Genomic DNA, 25,638 nt, shown 5'->3' on the forward strand with positions numbered 1-25,638 from the left:
CAGTAAACCTGACACTATTGTAATTAGTGTTACAGTACAAAAGGATGTATTACATTTTACAGTAAACCTGACACTATTGTAATTAGTGTTACAGTACAAAAGGATGTATTACATTTTACAGTAAACCTGACACTATTGTAATTAGTGTTACAGTACAAAAGGATGTATTACATTTTACAGTAAACCTGACACTATTGTAATTAGTGTTACAGTACAAAAGGATGTATTACATTTTACAGTAAACCTGACACTATTGTAATTAGTGTTACAGTACAAAAGGATGTATTACATTTTACAGTAAACCTGATACTATTGTAATTAGTGTTACAGTAAAAAAGGATGTATTACATTTTACAGTAAACCTGACACTATTGTAATTAGTGTTACAGTACAAAAGGATTTATTACATTTACAGTAAACCTGACACTATTGTAATTAGTGTTACAGTAAATAAAAGGTAAAAGGATGTATTACATTTTACAGTAAACCTGACACTATTGTAATTAGTGTTACAGTACAAAAGGATGTATTACATTTTACAGTAATCTTGACACTATTGTAATTAGTGTTACAGTACAAAAGGATGTATTACATTTTACAGCAAACCTGACACTATTGTAATTAGTGTTACAGTACAAAAGGATGCATTACATTTTACAGCAAACCTGACACTATTGTAATTAGTGTTACAGTACAAAAGGATGTATTACATTTTACAGTAATCTTGACACTATTGTTATTAGTATTACAGTAATTTTTCTGTTATGAAATACAGCAACTACTGGAAAATTCTTGCCAGTAAGTTATAAGTAATTTAACAAGAACATTTTTACAATGTACTCATAAAAATATAAAGTACTGATGAAGTGGAGAGTTATGTGAAGGAGAAAAAAAAAATATCTCAAAATGGCCTTTAAAAATATGTATTGTCATTAAAATCTACAACCAAAAACAAACACAAACTGATAAACTGACTTAAACGTATAATAAATAAGTCATAAAAAGAAACACTTAAAAGTGAATTCTGGATGAATTCATTCTATTAGACTGCAAAAAATAAGACACAAAAAATCTACAGGTGCATGAAAAAGTTTTTGCCTGTAGTGTCTCGCCTGAATCTCCATGTTCAAGAGTCATTGATCAAAGGAGATTTAGCTTAGGTTAGTCGCCATCTTGGATTATTGACAAATCCACATTCGTCAGATGGCTCTGTGAAGGGCGGAGAGTCCTTGACTGAAAGCCTTAGTATTCAGCTCAGCGCTCAGCTCGATACGTCTGACTCCTGCTCTCTCGTTTGATGGGAGTTTGATTGCGACAGTGGACATTTTTCAAAGGCTGCCATGAGAAATGTGAATACTATTATCAACCTGCAATGATTCATTCACCTGATACCTAATAAAACTTCACAATCCAGATGAATCATGGCTTGCTCATGGAGGAAGCCAGCCCAGCAGACTGCATGTAGTGACAGAAAGCGAGGCTTTCAGTTCTGACAAACACTCTCAGCCTCCAGTTAGCCATTATAAAACCAACCATGGCCATGGTGAATTCAGAAGCCATTCCCACTTATATCATTCATGAGGATGACATTAATGCTGCTACAAATATGTGTGTTTCAATAGAAAAAAATACATATTTGCATTGCATTTGACTGGTCAGTAGATTGTCATAAAAATATTTGATCTTTAATGGCTGTTTTAAATCTTTATATCTTCTTAATGCAACTTTCCCATCAATTTTGGAGCACACAGGCTTATACTGTAGATAACATCAAGACTAACATATTGATATTAACAAAAACTTTACTGAGCATTGAGTATATTGATGTAAAATGCATGCCGTGAATACGAAGCTATGAATTACTGGAGAGTTTGGAGTTCATATGAGTATTCTCTTTGAAATATAGCACAGGTTGTCATTTTAATGCGAGTATTCATCATTTGACAATCCATATCTGAAAGGAGGTTAAACCGGACTGACTTTTTTTCCATCATACATGCATTATAAAATGCCCTGCTGGACTTCTTTTGGACTTGACTGACAAATTTAACAATTGTGGCATAAATGATTGGAGAGCTGAGCGCTAACATCATGCTTCACAAGACTCACTGCAACAAACACCATTCAACTGAATCCAAATAACAGCAAGAGATCTGATCAATAAGTGTGAAAGAGACAGAATGCCAGCTTCAAAGCTAAAATAAGCTCAAATAAATAGAGATTGTAAGGGTGACGCAGTGGCGCAGTAGGTAGTGCTGTTGGCTCACAGCAAGAAGGTCGCTGGTTCAAGCCTCGGCTGGGTCAGTTGGCATTTCTGAATGGAGTTTGCATGTTCTCCTTGCGTTTGTGTGGGGGTGCTCTGGTTTCCCCCACAGTCCAAAGACATGCGGTACAGGTGGATTGGGTAGGCCGTATGTCCGTTGTGTATGAGTGTGTATGGATGTTTCCCAGAGATAGGTTGCAACTGGAAAGGCATCCGCTGCGTAAAACATGTGCTGGATACGTTGGCGGTTCATTCCGCTGTGGCGAATCCGGATTAATAAAGGGACAAATCCGAAAAGAAAATGAATGAATGAATGAGAGATTCACAAAAAAAAAAAAATTATAATTATTGGATTATGGTGGCTTAAACTATATTCATATTTGCTACATTTGTTATTAATGTACAAATAAATATCAAGACCATACTTTTATAACTTATCCTTAACCTTATCTGAAGCATTAACAATGCAATTCTCATGATTGGATGCTTTAAAAATAGATGCCTATATACAAACAAAAATGTAACACCTTTTTTCGGTGTGCTTTTGAAGAATATATGCCTTCTATGCATGTTTACGGATATTTTGATGTACCTGCTATTGTAATACTTGTAAATAATCAGAATCAGTATGACCTTTATTGCCAGGTATGTTTGCACATACAAGGAATTTGTTTTCTTGACAGACGTTTTCACAGTGCAACAGAATGACATGACACACTGTAAGACCCAACAGTCAACTTTATCAAATGAAATGAGTGTAGTTAACTCAACATTTACTGAAAGTAATTCTACTCATTTGAAAAGAGTTTTGAACTCAGTGTTGAAGGTAATGAGTTAATTAAATACCCTCATTACTTTAACTTAAATGAAGTAAGTTCACAGCACTCATTAATATAGATAAATTTTTGAACACAAATGGTTTGTTGCAGTCAGTTTCCTCAAATGGTTTGAGTTGCCTTAACTCATTGGGTTTTATTGTGCTAAAATTGCTTCATTTAATCAAATGGATTAAGTTGACAGTACTCATTAGGATTAGTTTTTTGAACTTTGTTTGTTGCAATGGGTTTCCTCAAACGGTTTGAGTTACCTTAACTTTTGGGGTTTTACAATGCAGAACAAAAACACACATAATAAAATAATTAAAATATTAATAATAATGAACCATACCTAAATCAACAATAAACCTAAATCAAACCCACTTAACTCTAAACTTCCAGTAAAACACACAGCTTTCATGCTAGTTTTCTTTCAACTGATTATAATGCAACTGATGTGACAGTAGACTGAGGTGCAGACGGGTAAGTGTGTGTACAGCAGGGTCATGTCAGCAGCACCTGCAGAACCCTGTTTTAAACATGGCCTAAACTCTGCCCTTGGCTCACAGACATGACTACTACTGACTCCATAATACAAAAATTACATTTTTACTGACAGTATACACTTGGACAAAGGCAGGACACACATACTGCACATCCTGACACAAATCCTACAGCATAGGTCTCAAACTCAAAGCCTGGAGGGCCGCAGCTCTGCACAGTTTTGCTCCAACCCTATCAAACACAGCTGATCCAAATAATCGAGGTGTTCAAAAGTGTCATGAACACCTTTATTAGTTGGATCAGTTGTGTTTGATCAGGGTTGGAGCAAAACTGTGCAGAGCTGCTGCCCTCCAGGATTTGAGTTTGAGATGTCATACTGACTTTCATTTAAATGACTTTAGAGAAACGAAATGTGCTTTTTGATAATGATAATGATAACAACAACAACAACAACAACAACAACAACAATAATAATAATCTCTTAAAATGATGAAAATACCCTTTGAATAAACTTTTCAGGAACTGAGAGATTGTTTAGGGCGTTACGTTGGCATGATTTTGCTAAATCATGCCAGCTCATCAAGAGTCAAGTGTTTACTAACTTTAACTTTTTTTAATAGTTAACTAGTCTGTGAGGCTGCATTTCTCAACTGCTACTTGTAGCTTATAAGCAATAAATAACTAAATACATAAACAAAAAGTAAATGAATGAAGAAATGAAAAAAAAGAATAATCAGAAACATAAATAGACAGGAAAGTGAAAACTCTGAGGACCAGGACAAAATTAAAACGAGAGTAAATCATAGAAAAAATTGCAGAAAAATAGAAAGTCAGTCAAATAAACCAAATAGTGACAGTAAAATAGACAAATGAGTGATAAAATGATTAATACATACACAGAAAAACTAGTAAAGAAAAAAGAACTTTAGAAAAATAAATAAATATTGAATAAATGCATATAATTGAAAAAAATGACCAGAATGAGCATGTTTTTGTTCCACATTTGTCACTAGTGTCCAGCACATATATTCTGGTACACCATCCAGACCCAATACCAAACCAGCAATGCAACGGTCTCCTCAAAGCAGTGAATATCTCTCCCAATATATCTTTCACAACCCTATCTGTTACTATAAACACTCCACATGTCCATCTACTTTCCACTCCAAGTATATTCAAACAAGACAGGAGAGTCATCAAGATGCCTGTTCTGCTCTTCAACATATATCTGAACAAAAAACACAATATTCTGAATATTCCTTACACAAAACATATAAGCAAGTGTTCTGGGTACTGAAGTCAAAACACGCATGCGGTCTCACACACACAGTCATGCATTTTAATAGTTCACTTGCCTTTTAGAGTGTGTGTTTTTGGCTGGTTCTGGCTGTACTTTACTGTTATGTTGCGTCTGCTGGTGCTGGACTGGGTTAGAGAAAGGGAGATGGGCAGAGAAGAGGTTGGCCGGACCTCGGCCCCCTCCCCTGCTCGTCATCTGCCTGCTGTGTGTTAAAATATATCCACACACAGACACACACACACGTGTCTCTCCTTCCAGAGTGACCAGACATTACCTTATAGAAGAAGCAGAGGAGAGCACACCAGAGAGGTGATCTCTCTCTCTCTCTCTCTCTCTCTCTCTCTCTCTCTCAATCACAGCCCGCCACCCTACAGTCCATCTGCACTGAAAAAACTTTACACTCATTCTTTTCCCTATTGCAATGTTACTTTTAGTTCATATTTAGCCTGTTTCAATTTTAAATATTAACTATACGATTTGAAATATTTAAGATATAAAATTCATTTAATTTATGTAATAATTTTATGATTTCCTTTTTTACATGAATGAACAAACAATTGAACACATTTTTTTTTGTATTTTTTAGGGTTTTTTTCCCTTTTATGGGTATACGATAAGTGAAGGACAGACAGGAAAGCATTGGGAGCAGAGAGAGGGAAAGGATCGGCATAGGACTTCGAGCTGGGAATCGAACTTGGGTCGCTGTGAGCACCATGGTGCTATATGTTGCACTTAACTCATGAATTCATATTTCCTAATAGTGTTTTTTTTCTCAGAGGTAGATCTATGAGCAAAACCAGAGATGGGAAGTAACGAAGTACAAACACTTTGTTACTGCACTTAAGTAGATTTTTCTGGTATCAGTACTTTACCCCATTACTTTTCATTTTTACTCCTTACATTTTTAAATTGGCCTCGTCACATTCATTTTAATGTGTTTGTTGCGATCTATAATATTCCTTGCCATTGCGCAACTTGAACGCCTTTTTGATTCAATAGATTTTTTTGTCATTGCACGCCTTTTTCAACCTCTGATCACGCGCTGTAAGGCTTGTTAATTAAGCTTACCATGGGAATGGCAAGAATGGTGAACTTTGATGAGAGAGGGAATCAGTGATGTAAACATGACTGATGTCATGTTTATATCGGGTAATAAGATGCATTTTGGTCGATCGGATCACAGGTAAACAAGAGACGCATTCCTGTTCAAATCTTGCATTTAAATGGGGTTAGGCTAAAGTCTTTTGTCCACTTTCGATCATGGTGTACTGCGCTTCTCTAATCTTTCAATCTAATACCACGAAAAAAAAAAACGTTAACAATCATGTGCTTTATTGTCAATGTTTGTACAGTTAGTAGGCTACTAAATCAATGAAATACTTTATGAATATGTTATGCATTGAGATTTATATCCTCTGTTTCCAATGAGTTCATATTTTCTAGTACAGAATTTATACTGTTTTATAGTTTAAGCATGTATTATATAAACTGTAGTCAGGGTGCGAATTACACATTTACAATAGGGGGGTCACCAATTTTTAGTAGCTTGTGTAATAAATATGCCTGCTTCAGTGCTTCAAATTCATACATTTATTTCAATTAGCCTACATCTCACTGGAAAATCTAACTCATTTAAGTTTTTCGTTGTTTTGAGGCATAATGACCTGATTCTGTCCTATACTGTAACCTCTTTTTTCAACAGGCACAGGGCTCTTACACCTTTTCCATAGTCGAATTGAAGGACTTTAAGCACTTTCCAGTTGAATTTTGAACTGTTCCATCACTACAGCTGTGAAAAATTACATATTTGAAAGCACATACTTCTCAACAAATTATATACAATGCTATTTATTATAATATTATTTAGTAGCTATTGCATAGCAAAGCATATAGTATAGTATTCTAAGCAAAGTATTTAATGGTATAGTATAGGTATATAATGAATACTTTTTATTTAAGTACTTATTTCAGGCCGTACTTCTTTAGTTTTACTTGAGTACGAAAGTGTAGTCAGTACTTCAACTTCTACCAGTCGTTTTAAACATGAGTATTTGTACTTCTACTTGAGTAAAGGATGTGTGTATCTTTGCCATCTCTGCTCAAAACCATCAAATAGTGTTTGCAAATCGGTTAAGAAAATGTTTCTTGTTTAAAAATTAGACTCACTCCTTTGGCTTATTATTATTAGACTAATTAATTTGGCATCAGGGTTATTCTCTTCATCACTAATTAATCTGGCATAGTTTTTATAAATAAATAAATAAATAAATAAATAAATAAATAAATAAATATAATGCTTTAAGACACAGTTTTATTAATAATAAATCAATTTTTACATACATTTTTTAAAATTCTGATGAAAAAAAAGTAATTTCTTAGCATGTCCCCCTCTTTCTGTCATGGGATGTCTCTGTGTACACAGACTCCCATGACTCAACATCTCTGGCGGTGTGAATCCAGTCTCTGCACTGCTCTGTTTGTCCCAGGAGGGAGAGGGAAAGGGAAAGAGAGGGGCTTCTGGAGCTCTGCCCCGCGCTGGCTCAAATTTCCCACTTGTCAAGCCTGATGGATTTGGCTAAAAATAAAAGAAAGTGGAGGCCCATGACGGCCGGATGAATGAATGAATGAACTCTGCTGCTGCTTTAACCCCCAAACAAATCCCCCAAAAAAACAGTCCCCGATAACCCTCGACAGCAAACCCAGACCTTCCTCCCTCGCCTTCCAACAAAGATGCGATGATGCCAAGAGAAGTGCATTCCTGAAACAAACGACCCCCTTTTCCCAAAGTCCAGACAGTGAGAAAAGCAGCAGAGAGACACAAAAGAGACACTAAATATATAGCAAATGCAGGAAGAGACTGGGGAATCCGCCGCTTTTATTTATTCAACTCCCTTTGAGCTGCATGAACAGACGCTTCACAATAGAAATAATACTGCATAATATATACACTAGAGGATCTGGGCAAGTTGTCACCCAAGCATCAAAAGCCTAAATGCAATTATATTATAAGGTATTAAAAAATTTGAATATAATGATTATAAATATTCATTCATTCTAATTGCTTGGTTTCGGTTAGAATAAAAGCAGCTTTTAATTTTTTAAAATCCATTTTAAGGTCAAAATTATTAGTCCCTACAGAAAAAAACATCGTTATACAATAACTTGCCTAATTACCCTAACCTGCCTAGTTAACCTAATTAACCTAGTTAAGCCTTTAAATGTCATTTTAAGCTGTATAGAAGTGTCTTGAAAAATATCTAGTCAAATATTATTTACTTTCATCATGTCAAAGATAAAATAAATCAGTTATCAAGTCAAATTTAAGATATTTTAAGAAATTTTAAGACCATCAAGAATGAAATTTCAGACTTGTATAGGGCTAACCATAAATGTTCTTGCCCCACTTTTCAACATAACTTAAAAAAACTCAACTAAATGCACAGTACTTCAACTAAATGTACAGTATACACAACAGACTGTTATAATACTAGTCATAAATAGAGTTTTGCTAAAGTTGAAATGTATTGTTGGTGATTGGATGTGTGTTGGCTTGACTACATAAATTAAGACCCGTTTAAATTGATTTAAGACCTAGAACACAATGTTTCAGTGAATTTAAGACTTTTTAATATTTAGATTTTGAAACTTAAGACATTAAGACTTTTTTTTTACATCTTTTAATGGTGATTAACAAGACCATACATAGTAGTATACAATAAAAACAAAGGAAAAATTCTTAGGTTTTCTTTTTTTCCCCACTATCCGCTCAAATTAAAATAAATAAAAGTTATGAACAAACATATCCTCTGAGAGAAAATAATATATAAATTACTAAAAAATAAATAATTAAAATATACTACTACTACTACAACTAATAATAATAATAATAATTGAGCAAGTTTATAATTAAAGATAATTTTTTTTCGAAAAGTTCGCATAGTCAATATTTCATTTTAAGACTTTTTAAGACCCCGCTGATACATGCTCTATAATATATAAACAAAACAACTTTATTTCAACATTAATTAAACCTTACACCTAACATTTAATAATAATAATAATAATAATAATAATAACAACATATTATTATAAAATATATTATTATTATTATTATTATTAATAAAATATAATAATTATTATTATTACTATTAATAATATTCATTAATACTAGAATATTAGTAGTTCACTATAATAACAACAACAACAATAATAATAATAATAATAATAATAATAATTATTATTATTATTATTTGCTTACTTAATAAGCGTTGTACCCCATATGTAGTGACAGTTCAACATAAAGTCCAATAATAATGCAAAAATTTTATAGCTTTGTGCAAAAATCTGCTTTAAATTAAAATCTAGCAATGTAAATTAAAATCTAGCAAACTCACACAAACAGGTTGAGAAAGGCTGCACCGCTGAAAAAAATGACACGATGTGCAAATAAATCAGGCCATTCCCAGACACCAAAGGGAAGGAAAGGGACACTTGCAAAGGAAAGCAAATAGAAGAGAGGAAGGCTTCGGTGTAACCTTTGCCAGGTCAGACATTTCTCTAGTCAAGTCTTTAGTGCACATCCTCCAATGTCATCTCAAAAAGCATCTGCTCATAGCCTCGCAGGCATGAGCAAAACATTCCCCAGATATTTACCATATGTTTAGCCAACTTCAAAGTACTACAAGGGTACAGTACTGTGCCAACTGTGACTACAGCTGTGGTAAACACTCATACTGCAACTCACAGAGGTAATATCTGAAACACTGACCAGCAACAGACCAGTTAACAGCTACTAACCAACCAATAGAGGCCCATAGAAATGCTGTTAATGCTTTACTTTTTACTTTTAGCTTTGCAGCATTTTTTATTAAAATATTAAAACCATTTGCTTTACATAAACTCAAATTATAGGTATTGTCTTTAATAACCATCCAAAAAATCTGGAAAGCTAATTTTCCGAACGCTAATTAGACAAAAGCAGCCCCTGGTTTCACCTAAACGGTTACCCAAGAGCATCCTGAAATACCTTCCTTCACCTAATCTCGTGTCAGGGAGGTGATACATGATACAGCAGGGTTAAAAATAGCCTTCCTCTCTCTCCTTCTACATGACCTTTCACTTGGTGCTCTCCTTACCGCTCGGAGTGTTGGAGGAAGCCTCAACACGCAGCTCTTGACACAGAGGAGACTCCTCCAATCAAAACACACCCTGAACAGGAGACGGTGTCATGGCCCAGAGTTTCTCACGGGGCAGTAAACTGAACTCAGAGACCGGTGTCACATTTGTGCTTCATAAAAGAAGCAAAGGAAGTGACTGAAAAGAACTTACGCAAGGCAACTCGAAATGGTCATTCATGACGTCAGCTGTTCGCAAAAAGTCTACCTGTCCTATTAAGAAGCAGACGAAATATCAACTGACCCCTTAGGGTGTGACCGAAGACTGGGATTGTGACTGCTGCACTGATGAAATGTTCACTGAAATCAATAGGCAATTTTGTGTCACTTAATCTTCGGAAATTTTACAGACTTTTTTCCCACATGAACATTTCGAACGGTTGCAAATGCCGCCAAGTTCCATGACGTAAGTGCCAAAACTCTCCTTTGAGACTCAAACGAGCACGTGTGCGGCGAAATCTCAAAATCTTTGTTTTCATTTTTATGTCGATCTAGACAGACCTCAGAAACATTACATCACTGAGAGTTTCCCCCCCCCCCCCCCCCCACACCCTACCCGGCGGCATCGGGACCCTTCACTTGTGTGGTTTCATCAATCAATGCCCTTTGAGAGAAAAGAATGCACGAGAGGGAGGGAGAGACGTGAAAGCCATTTGTTTTCTTTGTTAGGCACAAGCGGAAGACTTGAATCAATAGCCCAAGCCTGTGAATCAAACTCTGGAGGTGGTCTGCTCGCAAACAAGCCATTCTGAGTCACACGTTTTAACGAGTCATTGCTTTCGAACTTGGAAGAGAATGAGAAACACACCACTGTACAGTTCGGCCCTGATGCAGCTGTGCAGGGCATCTTAATCCATGACATTACAACATACTTAAATCACTCTTTCCTATATGTTCTTTTTCCTCTGTTGACTGCGTTGGCTGGTTTAATGTGAAACACATAAAGTCTGAACATGAGATGTAGTACTTAAAGGGATAGCACATAAAATAAAAAAAAAAGTTAGTTTGCTCACATTGTTATTCTTAAAGTGGACAGTTAATCCGTGCAAGTTAATCCACAGATTTTTTTGGGTTGTTTTGATAATAGACAATGAAAATCTGCTCATTTGCTTCCACGTTTGGAATGGCGGTCCTTCTGTTGATGTCAAGCTGAGGGCTTCCGTAGCAAAGGTACATCAATAACCTTAACTAGGGGTGTAAATCACGGTTGACCCGTGATTTGTACGGATCACAACCCATGGTTTGGAACACAAGTGGCCCGCGGAATAATACTTTTTTTTACTTGTAGATTAATCCTAAATTTGTAACGATGACAGAGAGATCGCTTCTCGCTCCATTCAAATCACATGTATGAAAGCATTTAAGCTTTCCTGTAAAATATAATGCTGACGGAAGACGAAGTTGTGGTGGGTTATTCAAGATGTGGTGGGTTTCTTAGGTTATTAAAGGTGTTTTCTGTCATTTGTTTGGCCTGCATTTATGCATTCAGTGTAAACTGCATGATTAATCATCAAAAGATCTGGATCTCAACACCCACACAACATAAATTATAAATGATGGTGATTTGCGTATGTTTATTAATCCTTCAAATTGCTGCATTCAAATCTGTGTTTGAAAAGCAAAAATCAAGAAAGAGATTATTTAGTCTTTTGAGTTAGTTATGAAGTTAGAAACAGTCAAATACACAGAAGTACTGGGATAACAGTTTATGGTTTAGATAAAACCACTGATGTTTATGGTAAAGATTAAAATCACCGCCATGTGCATTTAAAGACGCTCAAAAATGCAAGCTGTAGGCAGCAATTACATTATTTAACCAATAAGTGGCGATCAAAATGGCCAGCAATCAAAAATATGACTGAATGGCCACTGAATAATTCTTTAAAAATGACACATCTAGCAATGAAACATGAAATTTTAAGTGAATAACTGAATCATTTACTGAAAATGAGACTACAAATAAATATGGATTGTACAAATTATATTGTTAGATTTATACATTTAGCATTATCAGCAACAGCAGTAGTAGCTGTGAATTTTTCACAGCACTGAATATTTTACAATTTATTTTTATTCTGCTGATTATTTCTTCATTTTATTTGTAATACAATTACATGTTCTAAGCTCTGTTTGTTAAAACCAAAAAAAGTGTCTTGCAGTACTGTTATAAATAGAAAGCCCCTCTTACCATTAGTTTGCTATGAGAGAATTATGTGTAAAAGAAAGCCTAATGCCCTACTCAATATTGCCTTTCTGTTGGAAGTATATCAACATGCTGAAATAAAAGTCGCAGCAAATTCTGGTTCACGCATACTTTAATTGTGGAATAATTTACTCAACCTCATTTCTTTTTTAATTTTTAAGATTTTTTAGCTTTAATTATGATAGATTGGTAGCTGGACATGAAGTGAAGTTGGAGAGAGAGAAGGGAGGGAAGGAAGAGGGTTTGAGATTCAAACTTGGGATGCCTGAAGTGCAATGTCTCTATACCCTCAAGGCTATCTGCACCGTCATTCAAGCTCATTTCATCACTTTTAGAATGTCAGTGGGGTCTAATGTTGTTTTGAACCCCACTGGCTTTGATTACATGGACAATTCAATAAATGTCCGGTCTGAAATGGCCTGAAGATGAGTAAATAATGGCAGTTGTCTCTTTTTGGGTTAAGCAGAAGAGAGATTATCACAGCGATGAGAGAGAGTGAAAAATAAAAACAAAAGCGCTGAGCGCCTGCTGCTCTCCCCTTCCACACAATCCAGTCATTCAAAGGCATTCCTGGTGCATGATGGGGGAAACTTCACCCACTCAGAGTTATAAGTGCATGCAACATGCCTCACTAAGACACGAACAATGTCCTCTTTCACTTGCTTCACCCCATGCTGCACATGCAGAAAAGCACGCTGGGAACAGGACAGATCGCTGCTTCACAGTATCCAGAAGTTCTGAGTAAAAACTGAGGGTTGATACAGACTACAGTCATATATGGAGGATATACAGTAAACCTGTTGTGATCATAGCTTTAATGAGACATTTCAAATAATCAATTTATGAATATGCCAAAGCAATAGATTGCATCACATTTTCCAATAGGAACATCTCAAAATCCAATCAAATGACAGGATCAAGAACTACCAAGTTTGGCACAACCAAAACTTCAGACTGATGGCAGAAGGTTTAGACTGGACTACAGTTTTCAATTCAATTCAATTCATCTTTATTTCTATAGCGCTTTTACAATGTAGATTGTGTCAAAGCAGCTTAGCATAGAAGATTATAGTAAATTAAAACTGCGCTAGTTCAGTTTTCAGAGTTTAGTTCAGTTTAGTTCAGTTCAGTGTGGTTTAATTTTCACTGCTGAAAGTCCAGACACCGAAGAGCAAATCCATCAATGCGCAGCTCCACAAGTCCCAAACCCTGCAAGCCAGTGGAGATTGGAATTTTCATTGGTCATGCACTGCTCATACTGAGGTGTACAGCAACCAATCACAATTCATAATGTCAGCATCTTACAACATGTGTTCAATTTAATATGAACGTAAAGAGTACCAGACAAAATTTCCAAATTGGTGCATCTGTGATTGTGTCTCCTAAACGGCATGTTTGCTCGTGCAGCCTATATCACGGTGACATGGTGTTAAAACTTTCAAACAGGGAAAGCAAAGATAAAAGGCAACGTGTTCTCCGGCTGTCCCCAAATTTTTCTTCTTGTCCCATTCATATAGCACCATGACTTTTATACTTCTAAACTAATTTGCATTGTAGCCTACAACTCAGTAGGTGTCAATATCGTACACTCTCCATGCTTGTTTATTAGATCCTAATCTCTCTGCAGAAAGTTTTGTGCATCAGATGTTCAGCCAACTGCCTGTGGATGTGATGCCTGAGGCTGAGACTAAGTCCCGCCCTGCGTTTTTGTTGTTTAGAAAACCCATTACACCCAGATATGTTGCAATAAAGAAAATATCTGTTTTGTCACTGTGACTTCAAACAAACTAACAAAAAAGGCATGCAATAAAATGAATACGAAACATTTTGGATTGTGCATTAATCTTGTATTACTCAAAGAAACAAATTTGTGACAAGAATCGTGTGACACTTGGTTCAGATGACCAAATGCTCCTAATCCATTGAGTCTTTAGATCATCTCAAGTCTTGCTGGAGAACATAATCATTATCATTAATTTGTGGAATCATGTAGTGTGAGCTAAAGGCATTCTGAAATTCAACTTTTTCAATCCTTTTTAAATGTAATTCATCGTGCAGTAAGAAATGTTTGTAATAAACTAGAAAAATGTAAAACAGAAGCATATTCACTAGTAGCTTAAGACATCTGGATCCTCTTTATGTCATTTCAATAGTCAGATTAGCCATGGCTGACTTTATGAACCTTAGAAGATCTGTATAAGCTCTGCTCCTTAAGCAAAAATCATGTCCCCTTTCGGCCTACATTACTCACTGATACCTGCTTTCAAAAAGGTTACAATTTAACAGACAGTTCACCAAAAAAACAACAACCTGTCATCATCTCCTCACCCTTTACTTGTTCCAAACCTGTTTGACTTTCTCACTTTTGTTGAACACATAAGAAGATATTTTGAAGAATGTTGAAAACCTGTAACCATTGACTTTCCATAGCATTCGCTTTTCCTACTATGGAAGTGAGTGGTTACAGGTTTTCAGCTTTTTTGTGTTTAACAGAATAAAGCAACTCAAGAAACTCTTGAGGGTGAGCATACACTCTTTGAAATGAAGGTACAAGAGCTGTCACTAGGGTGGTACCTTTTCAAAAGGTACATATTCGTACTTAAAGGGTCCTTATTACATATTAGCAAAGTCCCTTTAAGGCAAGTCATTTCATTCGGCGGCAATCTTTAAAACGCCTCTGGGGCAGTATGATCAGGCATTCTGCCTGAATGGTTAAACATCAAATTCTCCAAAACTGCTTGCCAAACTTACCATTGAACTTCATATGTGGAATCACTAATAAAATCATACAACAACTGTCTCTTTAGTTTCATTTCTAAACATCCAAATCACACAAAATCAGCAGAAACTCACATCTGGTGCACAAAAGTGTACTTGAAATTTGTAGGTGTTAATATATACCTTTGAAGTACCAATATATACCCTTTAAGTACAAATATGTACCTTTTAAAAAGGTATCCCCCCAGTGACAGCTCTTGCACCTTTATTTCTGAGCGTGTATAGTGAGTAAACCTTCATTTTTGGGTGAACTATCCCTTAAACAACGTCCAGTGACAACAACCGAAAAGGCTCAGTAACCAGCATGTTAATCTTTGAGTGAGTTTTAAGGCATCTATTGTGCTTTCTAATGAAATGTGAAACCAAACTTGACTTAACCTACACATAAGGTGCATGTGAGAGAGTTCATTCAAGGATTTCATAGTCATTTCAGAATGATCGACTCTTTCCCTCTCGTGGCCGAAAAAACAACTCTCTCCGCTGGATTAAAAGTTTAACTGGAACCTATGACTGAGCTTCCAGGGAAAATGGATCCTCCAATGCATCCATAATTAGATTGAACCTTTTGGCAGAGGTTCGCCTCCAATGAAAGCTGATTTTCTATATCAAGTTAATATTGCAGTCACTTTGCGGCTCGATATTTATTTATACGGCTCTCTTTTTTGCAGCACCTGGAGAGGAAACTGAAAAGGAAGCTTTATTTCCTTTACAAAACACTTTAAATATGGACGTACATCAACCAGAGCATGACTTTCAACAAATCTTCTGTTTGGTCAAAATGGCTTCCTAACTGAAATGGAATTTTAATGAGGGTGTAGATTATCTCATTCAACCTGCCGCCTCAAAGCGCCACAAGGGGACATTTGAGGACACCTGTCAAACATTTCCCCAGTGCACAATTGACCCGGTTACCTCTGTGACCGTGATCCATGACGTTTGGAGGCTGCTGGGTCTAAATCCGATTCTGACCCTCAAAACAAAAGTGCAATCCCAAACCTAGAGGCACATTCAAGACGCCCATGTTTTCTGCATATGCGTGAGGTGTAAAAGCAAAAGTCAAAACTCAAATTTGATCACTCACAGTGGTTTGCTCCATTGTTTGACTGCTCTGACAGGAGGTGGCAATGACAGCTCCGAGTGTTAGCATGCGCTGAGATGCTCCCGCGTGACTGTGGGATTGAGACGCATGTTGTGGTGCAGCGCCAGCAACACTTCTCGGATGGGTTTTCGGGGTCGACGGCACAGGCCTCCTCACAGAGGAGTCTCTCTCTCTCTCTCTCTCTGTGGATTAAGCTCCACCTCTGTCACGCTAACACACGCCCCTCCGACTTCATTGACTGTAAACCTCAGCCATACTTCCTTTCCTGTAATGAACAGTGAATTTCTTATTGTCATACATGAGAGTTTTTTCAAAAAACACAAAAAGAAATGAGGGTTTACATCTTACGAGGCAAATTATTTTTTTAAATGACTGGGCTCGACACCTGTTTTCGATCATACTTCTTCAAAATGAGTCATGTCATGACCGTCTGGCAGAACGACAGCAGAATCGCTTCTGGAAAAAGTGATAATGCCATGTTTGTAAAGTGATCTTTATCATGTGTGCTTTCAGAAATAATTCAAATGTAATTTGGAAAAGTTGGAAACTTGTTTAGAATTTCAGTGTTTATTAATGCATGATAAAAAACTTTTAAAGTTCTGCCAGTTAATACACTTTCAATAATATTACACTGTAAATAAAAGCTGTTTTTCTCACAATTTCTTCATGCTGTCCTAACATTTTTTTTTACAATGTAATAATATTGAAAATGTATTAGCTTGCAGAACTTACAAGTAATTTGTCATGCATTAGTAAACACTGAAATCATGGTATTATCACTCTTTCTTAAAAGTTTTTTTGGGGACAACTTAATTATTTTATGTTCAGTCTACTTAAATTCATACAGATGATTAAGTTAACTTGATCAATTTGTGTTAGGACAACATTATGTGGAAAACAGCATTTTTTAAAGGCAACTTAATCATTTGTGCGAATTTAAGTAGATTGAACATAAAATTAAAATAATTTAGTTGTCCCTCAAAAAACCTTAAGAAACAGAGACAATGTCATGATTGTAAAGTGATCTTTATCATGTGTTTTTTTTAGAAATAATTAAAACATAGTTTGAAAAGGTTGGAAACTTGTTTAGAATTTCAGTGTTTTTAATGCAGGACAAACTACTTTAAATGTTCTGCCAGCTAATGCACTTTCAATATTATTTTACTGTAAAAAAAATTGTCTCCCACTCAATGTTGTCCCAACACAAACTGATCAAATTAACTTTATCATTTGTACAAATTTAAGTAGACTAAACATAAAATAATTAAGTTGTCCCAAAAAAATCCTTAAGAAACAGAGATAATGTCATGATTGTAAAGTGATCTTTATCATGTGTGCTTTCAGAAATAGTTCAAATGTAATTTGGAAAGGTTGGAAACTTCTATAAATTTCAGTGTTTATTAATGCATGACAAACTACTTTAAAGTTTTTCCACTTTCAATAATATTACACTGTAAAAAAAATGCTGTTTTCCACATAATGTTGTCCCAACACAAATTGTTTAAGTTAACTTAATCATCTGTACGAATTTAAGTAGACTGAACATAAAATAATTAAGTTGTCCCCCCAAAAAACTTAAGAAAGAGCGATAATACCATGATTTCAGTGTTTACTAATGCATGACAAATTACTTGTAAGTTCTGCAAGCTAATACATTTACAATAATATTACACTGTAAAAAAAAAAGCTGTTTTGCACACAATTTCTTCATGCTGTCCTAACACAAATCGATTAAGGCAACTTAATCATTTGTACGAATTTAAGTAGATAGAACATAAAATAAAATAATTTAGTTGTCCCTCAAAAAACCTTAAGAACAGAGACAATGTCATCATTGTAAAGTTATCTTTATCATGTGGGCTTTCAGAAATAATTCAAACATAGTTTGGAAAGGTTGGAAACTTGTTTAGAATTTCAGTGATTTGAATGCAGGACAAACTACTTCAAATGTTCTGCCAGCTAATGCACTTTCAATATTATTTCACTGTAAAAAATGTTGTACATTTGTACAAATTTAAGTAGATTAAACATAAAATAATTAAGTTGCCCCAAAAAATCCTTAATAAACAGTGATAATGTCATGATTGTAAAGTGATCTTTATCATGAGTGCTTTCAGAAATAGTTCAAATGTAATTTGGAAAGGTTGGAAACTTCTATGAATTTCAGTGTTTATTAATGATTGACAAATTAATTGTAAGTTCTGCAAGGTAATACATTTACAATAATTTTACACTGTAAAAAAATGCTGTTTTCCACATAATGTTGTCCCAACACAAATTAAGTTAACTTAATCATCTGTATGAATTTAAGTAGACTAAACATAAAATAATTAAGTTGTCCCCAAAAAAACTTTTAAGAAAGAGTGATAATACCATGATTTCAGTGTTTACTAATGCATGACAAATTACTTGTAAGTTCTGCAAGCTAATACATTTTCAATATTATTACATTGTAAAAAAATGCTGTTTTCCAGACAATTTCTTCATGTTGTCCCAACACAAATCGAAGTAAACTTAATCATTTTATGTTCAATCTACTTAAATTTGTACAAATGATTAAGTTGATCCAAAAAAAACTTAAGAAACAATGATAATGTCATGTTCGTAAAGTGATCTTTATCATGTGTGCTTTCAGAAATAGTTCAAATGTAATTCGGAAAGGTTGGAAACTTGCTATGAATTTTAGTGTTTATTAATGCATGACAAATTACTTTTAAGTTCTTCCAGCTAATGCACTTTCAATAATATTACACTGTAAAAATGTTGTTTTCTACACAATTCCTTCATGTTGTTCCAACACAAACTGATTACGTTAACTTAATCATTTGTACGAATTTAAGTAGACTGAACATAAAATAATTAAGTTGTCCCAAAAAAAATCTTAAGAAAGAGTGATAATACCATGATTGTAAAGTGATCTTTATCATGTGTGCTTTCAGAAATAATTCATATTTGGAAAGATTGAAACTTGTTTTGAATATCAGTGTTTATTAATGCACGGCAAATTACAGCTAATGCACTTTCAATGATATTCCACTGTAAAAAATGCTGTTTTCCACACAATGTTGTCCCAACACAAGTTGATTTAGTTAAACTAATCATTTGTACAAATTTAAACAATTTATCTATTTATTTAAAACAATTAATTGTCAATTAATTTGAACAAGCAGCAAATATTTTTTTGAGTGTACAGATCATCAGCCCTGCACTCAAAAAATAAAATACAATTATTTTGCTCGTTCAAACTACTTATTTAAAATGAGCTGAAACAACACAATGCTTGAGATTTCATTAGGACAACTTAATTTGTTTATGTTCAATCCACATAAATTTGTTAAAAGTGTTAACTTAATCAATTTGTGTTGGGACAATAAGAATAAATCGTGTGGAACCCTGCATTTTTTACAGTGTGTGCATGCACTCAAAAATTGTGTTTGCTGTTTGTTCAAACTACTTATATAAAATAAGCTGAAACAACAATTCTTGAGTTTTTTATTTGAAGACAACCTAATTGTTTTATGTTTAATATACATAATTTCGTAAAAACTAATATGTTAACGTAATTCTTTGGTGTTGTCTCAACACAACTCGATTGTGTTACACAGAATTTTTTGTGTACAACAATTTTCATGAGTTGCAAAGTTGTAAAAGGAGAAAAAAGGTGTAAAACTGCACAACTGACAAGTTTTTAAATTGAATGATGCTCGCTTTGCATTTTATTGATCTGTTTTTGGTTAGCTATAGATTTTAATGGTAAAATAATGGTTTTACTTCTTTTATAATGATATTTTTTTGCATTTTCAAATATTGTTCACAGTTTTCAGTGTCACAGTTAATTATTAATATGTTAGTTAAAATATGAGGTGATTATTCAAACTTTAATGTAAAATAAAACCATGTACATTTCTATTGTAACATTTATAAATATTGTTAAAGAAAATCCCTAAGATTGATTTTAAAAAATCATGTAATGCTAATACACAATTGTTACTTTTCCAGAACAAGTTTCATGGAAAGATTTTTAAATGTTAAAAAAAAGCACGTAGGTATGTGTCAGACAGCCTGTCTGAGAGGCTGAAATGTTACATCACCCCACATTTTTGGCTTTCTCATTTTCCATTTTTCTTGAACTTAGTAATTGCTGTAAGCATTTGCCTTTTGGCAAAGGTGGAGTCCTGCTCTACAAGATCTTTCCTGTCTGTGTCTATAAGAGATGACAAACAAACCTGACGAGTTATCTGAGGCTTCTAAGCATCTGCAAATACATGATTCACTGCACAACATAAAACTGCACTATTATACGTTATACAAGTATTCATGAATTACAACATTGTGGAAGCCTGCATTTCTGTACCACAAACTGAACAAGAACTACTTGCGCACTTCAAAATAGAGCTGTCACTGTGATGACATACAAGATTAATTTACTCAAAGATCCGTTCAGTGAACATTTCTCAAAAGAGACATTTGTTTGAAGAACATTTTAATCTAAATAAGGAAATGAGGAATGCAAGTGGTCTTTGGAAGTTAGAGGTTTTAAAGGAACCATTAATATCAATAAAGAGCCTTCATCTTTAAATAGTGTACTATAGAAAGAAATATTTTGAAGTCTACAACCAAAAACAAAAAAGGGAAAGATTACAAAATGAATGGCTTTTTAAGGTATAGAAAAGTAAGATTCTCTTGTAATAAAGAAAATTTGAAACTGAAACTTGATTTTTTTTTAATTGATCTGTTTTATTCTGAAAATTACAGTAAATTGTGCTGTGACTCCTAAAATATATATTAATAAGTAGCATGCTTTATCTATGCACAATGCATATTTTTCAGAATTTGACTGAAATCTTATTTTAACTGTCCCTACACAAACAAACAAAATCATGAATGTTTTTTTGTTTTTTATACTTCGTTTTTTTTTTCAACATGATTTAAAGGTTTTTTAAGAGATATAAAACACCACATTTAGAACAAATTAAGAACTAAACTAAGAATAAAATATTTATTTATAGAACAAAACGTTTTTAATTTGAGAAATTCTGTTAATTCTTAAATTGCTGAGATTTATTTCTCTCCAAGTGAATGCAACATTTGTATGAGTATGTATGTGTATGTGTATGATTAGTTAAAAAGGTAAACAGAGATAAGCAAGGACAGTGTTTATTTTAATGAAAAGAAAAGTTGTTGTAGGGATCTGAAATGCAAATGAGTACATTCTCCATGTACAATGAGCATTTAGTTTATAGCTTTTGAGCTTTCTCTTTTTTTGTACATAAACTAAAAATAAAAGGTTATTATTTAAAGCTAATTATCTATATAATCTATAAAATAAACAATTATTACATAAAACATTTGAATAATTTATAAGACTTTATATTATGATACATAGATATATAATACATCTTTAGTTATAATATTTCTTATAATATTTCTTTATAATCAACACTGTTCTAGCAAAAAAAAACTTATAAACAATTTATTATTTTTAAAACAACTGCATTTTTTCTTTATCCATTAAAAAAGTATATAAATAACCATTCACATCATGGTACATAGTACAAGAACTTCTGTATACTTTAAGATTTTCTATAACCATATTAATATATAAATGTCCACAAAGTCATATATACATCTACATCACTAACTGTAATCTAAAACACTGAAATTCAGCATTTTTAGCTGAACAATTAGAAGCTGCAGCGCATTCTCTTTCTAGCCTCTCATCAAAGGAATGACCGGGTCTTGGACTCATTGACCCCTGCCACTTCAGCCTGTTTACTGTAAGTTAAGGTCAGAGCTATTGACTGCAGGCATATAAATCTTTCCATACCTACCAGTGGGTGGACCAGCTTCTCTATCAGCTACCTGATAAATCCAGCCTGACTCTGACCGGCATGCAGGGAGAAATCTATTATGGATCAATGCATTCTTACCGGCAGCTTTTTTTTTTTTACCAGAGCTTTTGAGGTCTGTGGTCATGACCGTTGCACTCTCTGTCAGGTTAAGAAACTATAATTGTGTCCTGCGCACACCCACGTCAAGCTTCACACCTCAGGCGAGTCAATGCAGCATTCCATACATCAAACTCAAATATATGAATACTCAAATACCGCTCTAAATTAGGGCATACAAAAATCGGGGAAGCTTCTGTTACAAATATCCCATATTAATTAGAACTTGTCAAATCTGTCCTTTATTAGGGGTGTGAGCAAAATCAAGCGATTTTGTATGCTCCTTTAGATGCAAATGAGCTGCTTAAAAATGACGATTTAAGCTGCGGCCATGGTGCACTTTTTGCTCCACTGACTTCCATTCATAAGCAAGCGAATGCAGCAGACTGGAAGCGCAATGTATGTGTCAGGTTTTGCATGTCACTGGGTTCGGAAGTTCAAACTTGGTGAACTCTGACCGGCTATTTCGCCTCATGTGAATGCGTGAGACCAACAGAAGATCAAAACATGCTGTTTGTTTTATCTGTCACATCATCTTATTTAATCCCGCCCCTTTTCGCAGCACTGTCCAATAAAATTTAGCATTTTAAAATTGTCGACCGGTGTCGTCGTTCCCCTGGCTTGTTGCACACGCAAGTGATGATTCTCTGTAAACCAATCAGCATTCAGCAGCGAGTCTAGCTCCACACTATCATTTTTTGTCAAGTGACATCACCCTTGTGAACGTCATGTCGCATTATCGGTGTAGCCGCCATTTGTGGGGTATCCGAGTTAACGATATCGGTTTGCTGGTTTGAGCGTTTTTCACAAAAACAAACACAATGGTACATTCTTGCTGTGTTAAGGGCTGTAACAGTAAGTCTCACGATTGAAAAGGAAACAAAATTAATCACAGCGACAGATTTTTTTTTCAATTTCCCACTTGGAAGCATGCACTGCAAAACCCAACAGTGAACTTTATCACATGAAATGAGTGTAGTTAACATTTGAAAAGAGTTTTGAACCCAGTGTTGAAGGTAATGAGTTGATTAAATACCTCATTAATTCAACTTAAATGGAGTAAGTCCACAGCACTCATATAGATTTTTTTTAACTCAAACGGTTTGAGTTGCCTTAACTTATTGGGTATTACAGTACTCAGTAGGTTTGAGTTCTCTTCATTTATTTGGTTTTACTGTGCTCAAAGTGCTTCATTTACTCAAATGGATTAAGTTCACAGTACTCATTAGCATTTGTTTTTGAACTTAAATTATTTGTTGCAATGGGTTTCCTCAAACGGTTTGAGTTACCTTAACTTTTGGGATTTTACAGTGAGGATATGGACAGAAGGTGGTGGAAAAACAAAGAGACATCAGATGGCCTAGGTTGCTGCAGTGAGACGCAAAAATATATGCTTTGCAAACATATCTCCGTATATGTATGTGTGTTCTCGTCATTTTCACAAAGGTAAGCACTTTTAATCAACTTTACAATTATCATTGCTTAGGCTTTAAATACTTATTTTAATTTGATGTAACACTTTAGTTTTGTGCGTACATTTTAAATCTGATTTAGTGCATATGGATATAAGATTGTAAAACTACTGATTGTTAAAATTTTGAAAAATCATGTAGGTCACAACTGACTTGAGCTGTTTTACACACCGCTTGTGAAAAAGTTGATTTCAGATTATCTTTTTTTCTAAAAAAAAAAAAATAAAGGTTTTTGTTGAAAACATTCCAGGATTTTTCTACGTTTACAGCATTTATTAAATGTTTTAAACCTCCAGATTGCAGTTTATGAAACTACATTTTTTTAAAAATCAGTTGGAAATCATTGTATTCCGACAAAATGGCGCATGTGTGACAGCACACACAACAAACACAGGTGACTGACAAAGACAGACTGTGCCACCCGTACAAAAATTTCTCAAAAAAGTAAAACAGTAAAGATAGTTCTTTTTTATTTCTGACATTGCAAAGAGAAATAAATGGTTACCGCATTTTACTGTACAGAAGTGCACTACTCAGTGGAAAGAGCCATTAATACACAACTGGCATTTCCTCTAAAAATGAAACTTGTCCACACTGTCCTCATGCCTTAGATGTCAGGGGTCTATGGATAAGGATATGTTCATCCAAGCACAAAACATTTGTAAAGTTTTTCTGTCTTCAACATTGTCAATATTTAGCTTTTACAACTAATAAACAGAAAAGGCAGAATGGTGCAGATTAAGGAGCAGTAATATTAAAATAAGATCACCTACATACAGTGCTCAGCATATACAAGTACACCCCTCACAAATCTCTCATTTCAATTCATATGTTCTATAGGAGGATTTACAATATTATATCTGCGCATATACATTAGATTAGTCAACACTGAAGACAAATCTGGAGTTTATCTAATAAAATAACTTACAATGGTTCAAAATATTGTAGCCCAAGTTTATAAATATTAAATAACATTTTGAAAAACAGCAAAAATCAAGAGAAACTAAAAATATATACAATTTTGTTGAAATGCTGGAGTTTGTAATTTTTTTGCAATATTTTGCATGAATCTTTCTATTTCTAAAAGATGTTCTGTGACCAAAATACTATTTTAATAAATAAATCTGTTTTATTCAAATGCACCAATATATATTACCCATATTTACTGAGAAATGGATAAAATTATTCATATTCAAAATGGGGTGTACTCGTATATGCTGAGCACTGTGTGTCACTATAAGTTATTGGGTTGTGCTTTTTTGCATTTTCTGAGTTAGTGAATGCAATGGGGGCACAATTATAACACTTACAACATAATTATTTTTGGGGTTATTTACTACTGCAAAATAAGTTTGCTTGTGTATGACGTCAAAGTGCTGCTTTAATATTTTCTCTGCCATGAACTGTTGTTATCGTTCTGCCTCAAGACACCTCAAAAACATCTCAGAACAAAGATAAACAGTCTCGTTCTGCAAGCCACACTGCAAGAGATCAACCAATAAGAGGTTTCTTCCAGAACCCACCACTGGTGCACGGTGCTGATTTGGTAAAAAAAGACTGATTTACTGTACATTGGAGACAGGAAGTGGTCATGCCACCCCTGCTGCTCCCGCCCACCTCACCGCCCTCCCCCTCACCACCTGTGCGAGTCTCACAGGATGCGCGCACACACACACGCACACGCACACGCACACACACACACACACACACACACGCACACACACACACACACACACCTCCAGCTGCACAAAGAGTAAAACCGCATATCATACTTGTTTTTATTCATTCACACCTCACTGGCCCACAAATCCTTAATTTACTCCAGAGAGCGTAACATGTTTTTTTAGACAGTAAACTGTTGTTTTTAAGCTTAGTAAGGAGATTATTGCATTGCAGTCATGATGATGACACAAAATAATACAATTATAATTGTATAAATGAATGTGAGTACAGTATTTAACTTTTGTAGATAAAAAGGCTTTAAATAAATAAATGGTTATCAAATGTAAATGTTTTACTGAAGGTTTCAGTAGTTAAAATGCTTACTAACATTAATTAATGAGCAATGGTCAGGTCTATAAA

The 25,638-nt window shown here is 34.5% G+C and overlaps 1 protein-coding gene across 3 annotated transcripts in view; it reads right to left on the reverse strand.

Moving 5' to 3' along the window:
• bach2b (BTB and CNC homology 1, basic leucine zipper transcription factor 2b) overlaps positions 1 to 25,638 on the reverse strand; it is a 171,506-nt gene that overhangs the window by 129,553 nt on the left and 16,315 nt on the right. The window contains exons 1-2 of one of the 3 annotated variants that reach the window (XM_056445631.1): positions 16,522 to 16,591; positions 16,119 to 16,401 (exon numbers count right to left, since the gene is read on the reverse strand). The exons of 1 other annotated variant lie outside the window; for it this stretch is intronic. In XM_056445631.1, the coding sequence (XP_056301606.1) occupies positions 16,119 to 16,184 (66 nt within the window). In that variant the 5' untranslated portion in view covers positions 16,185 to 16,401; positions 16,522 to 16,591. Of the gene's footprint in view, positions 1 to 16,118; positions 16,402 to 16,521; positions 16,592 to 25,638 lie in introns of those variants that run through there. One more of the 3 variants, XM_056445630.1, reaches the window with a different exon arrangement.

This window comes from Danio aesculapii, chromosome 20 (assembly GCF_903798145.1).
Source record: "Danio aesculapii chromosome 20, fDanAes4.1, whole genome shotgun sequence".
Lineage (NCBI taxonomy): Eukaryota > Metazoa > Chordata > Actinopteri > Cypriniformes > Danionidae > Danio > Danio aesculapii.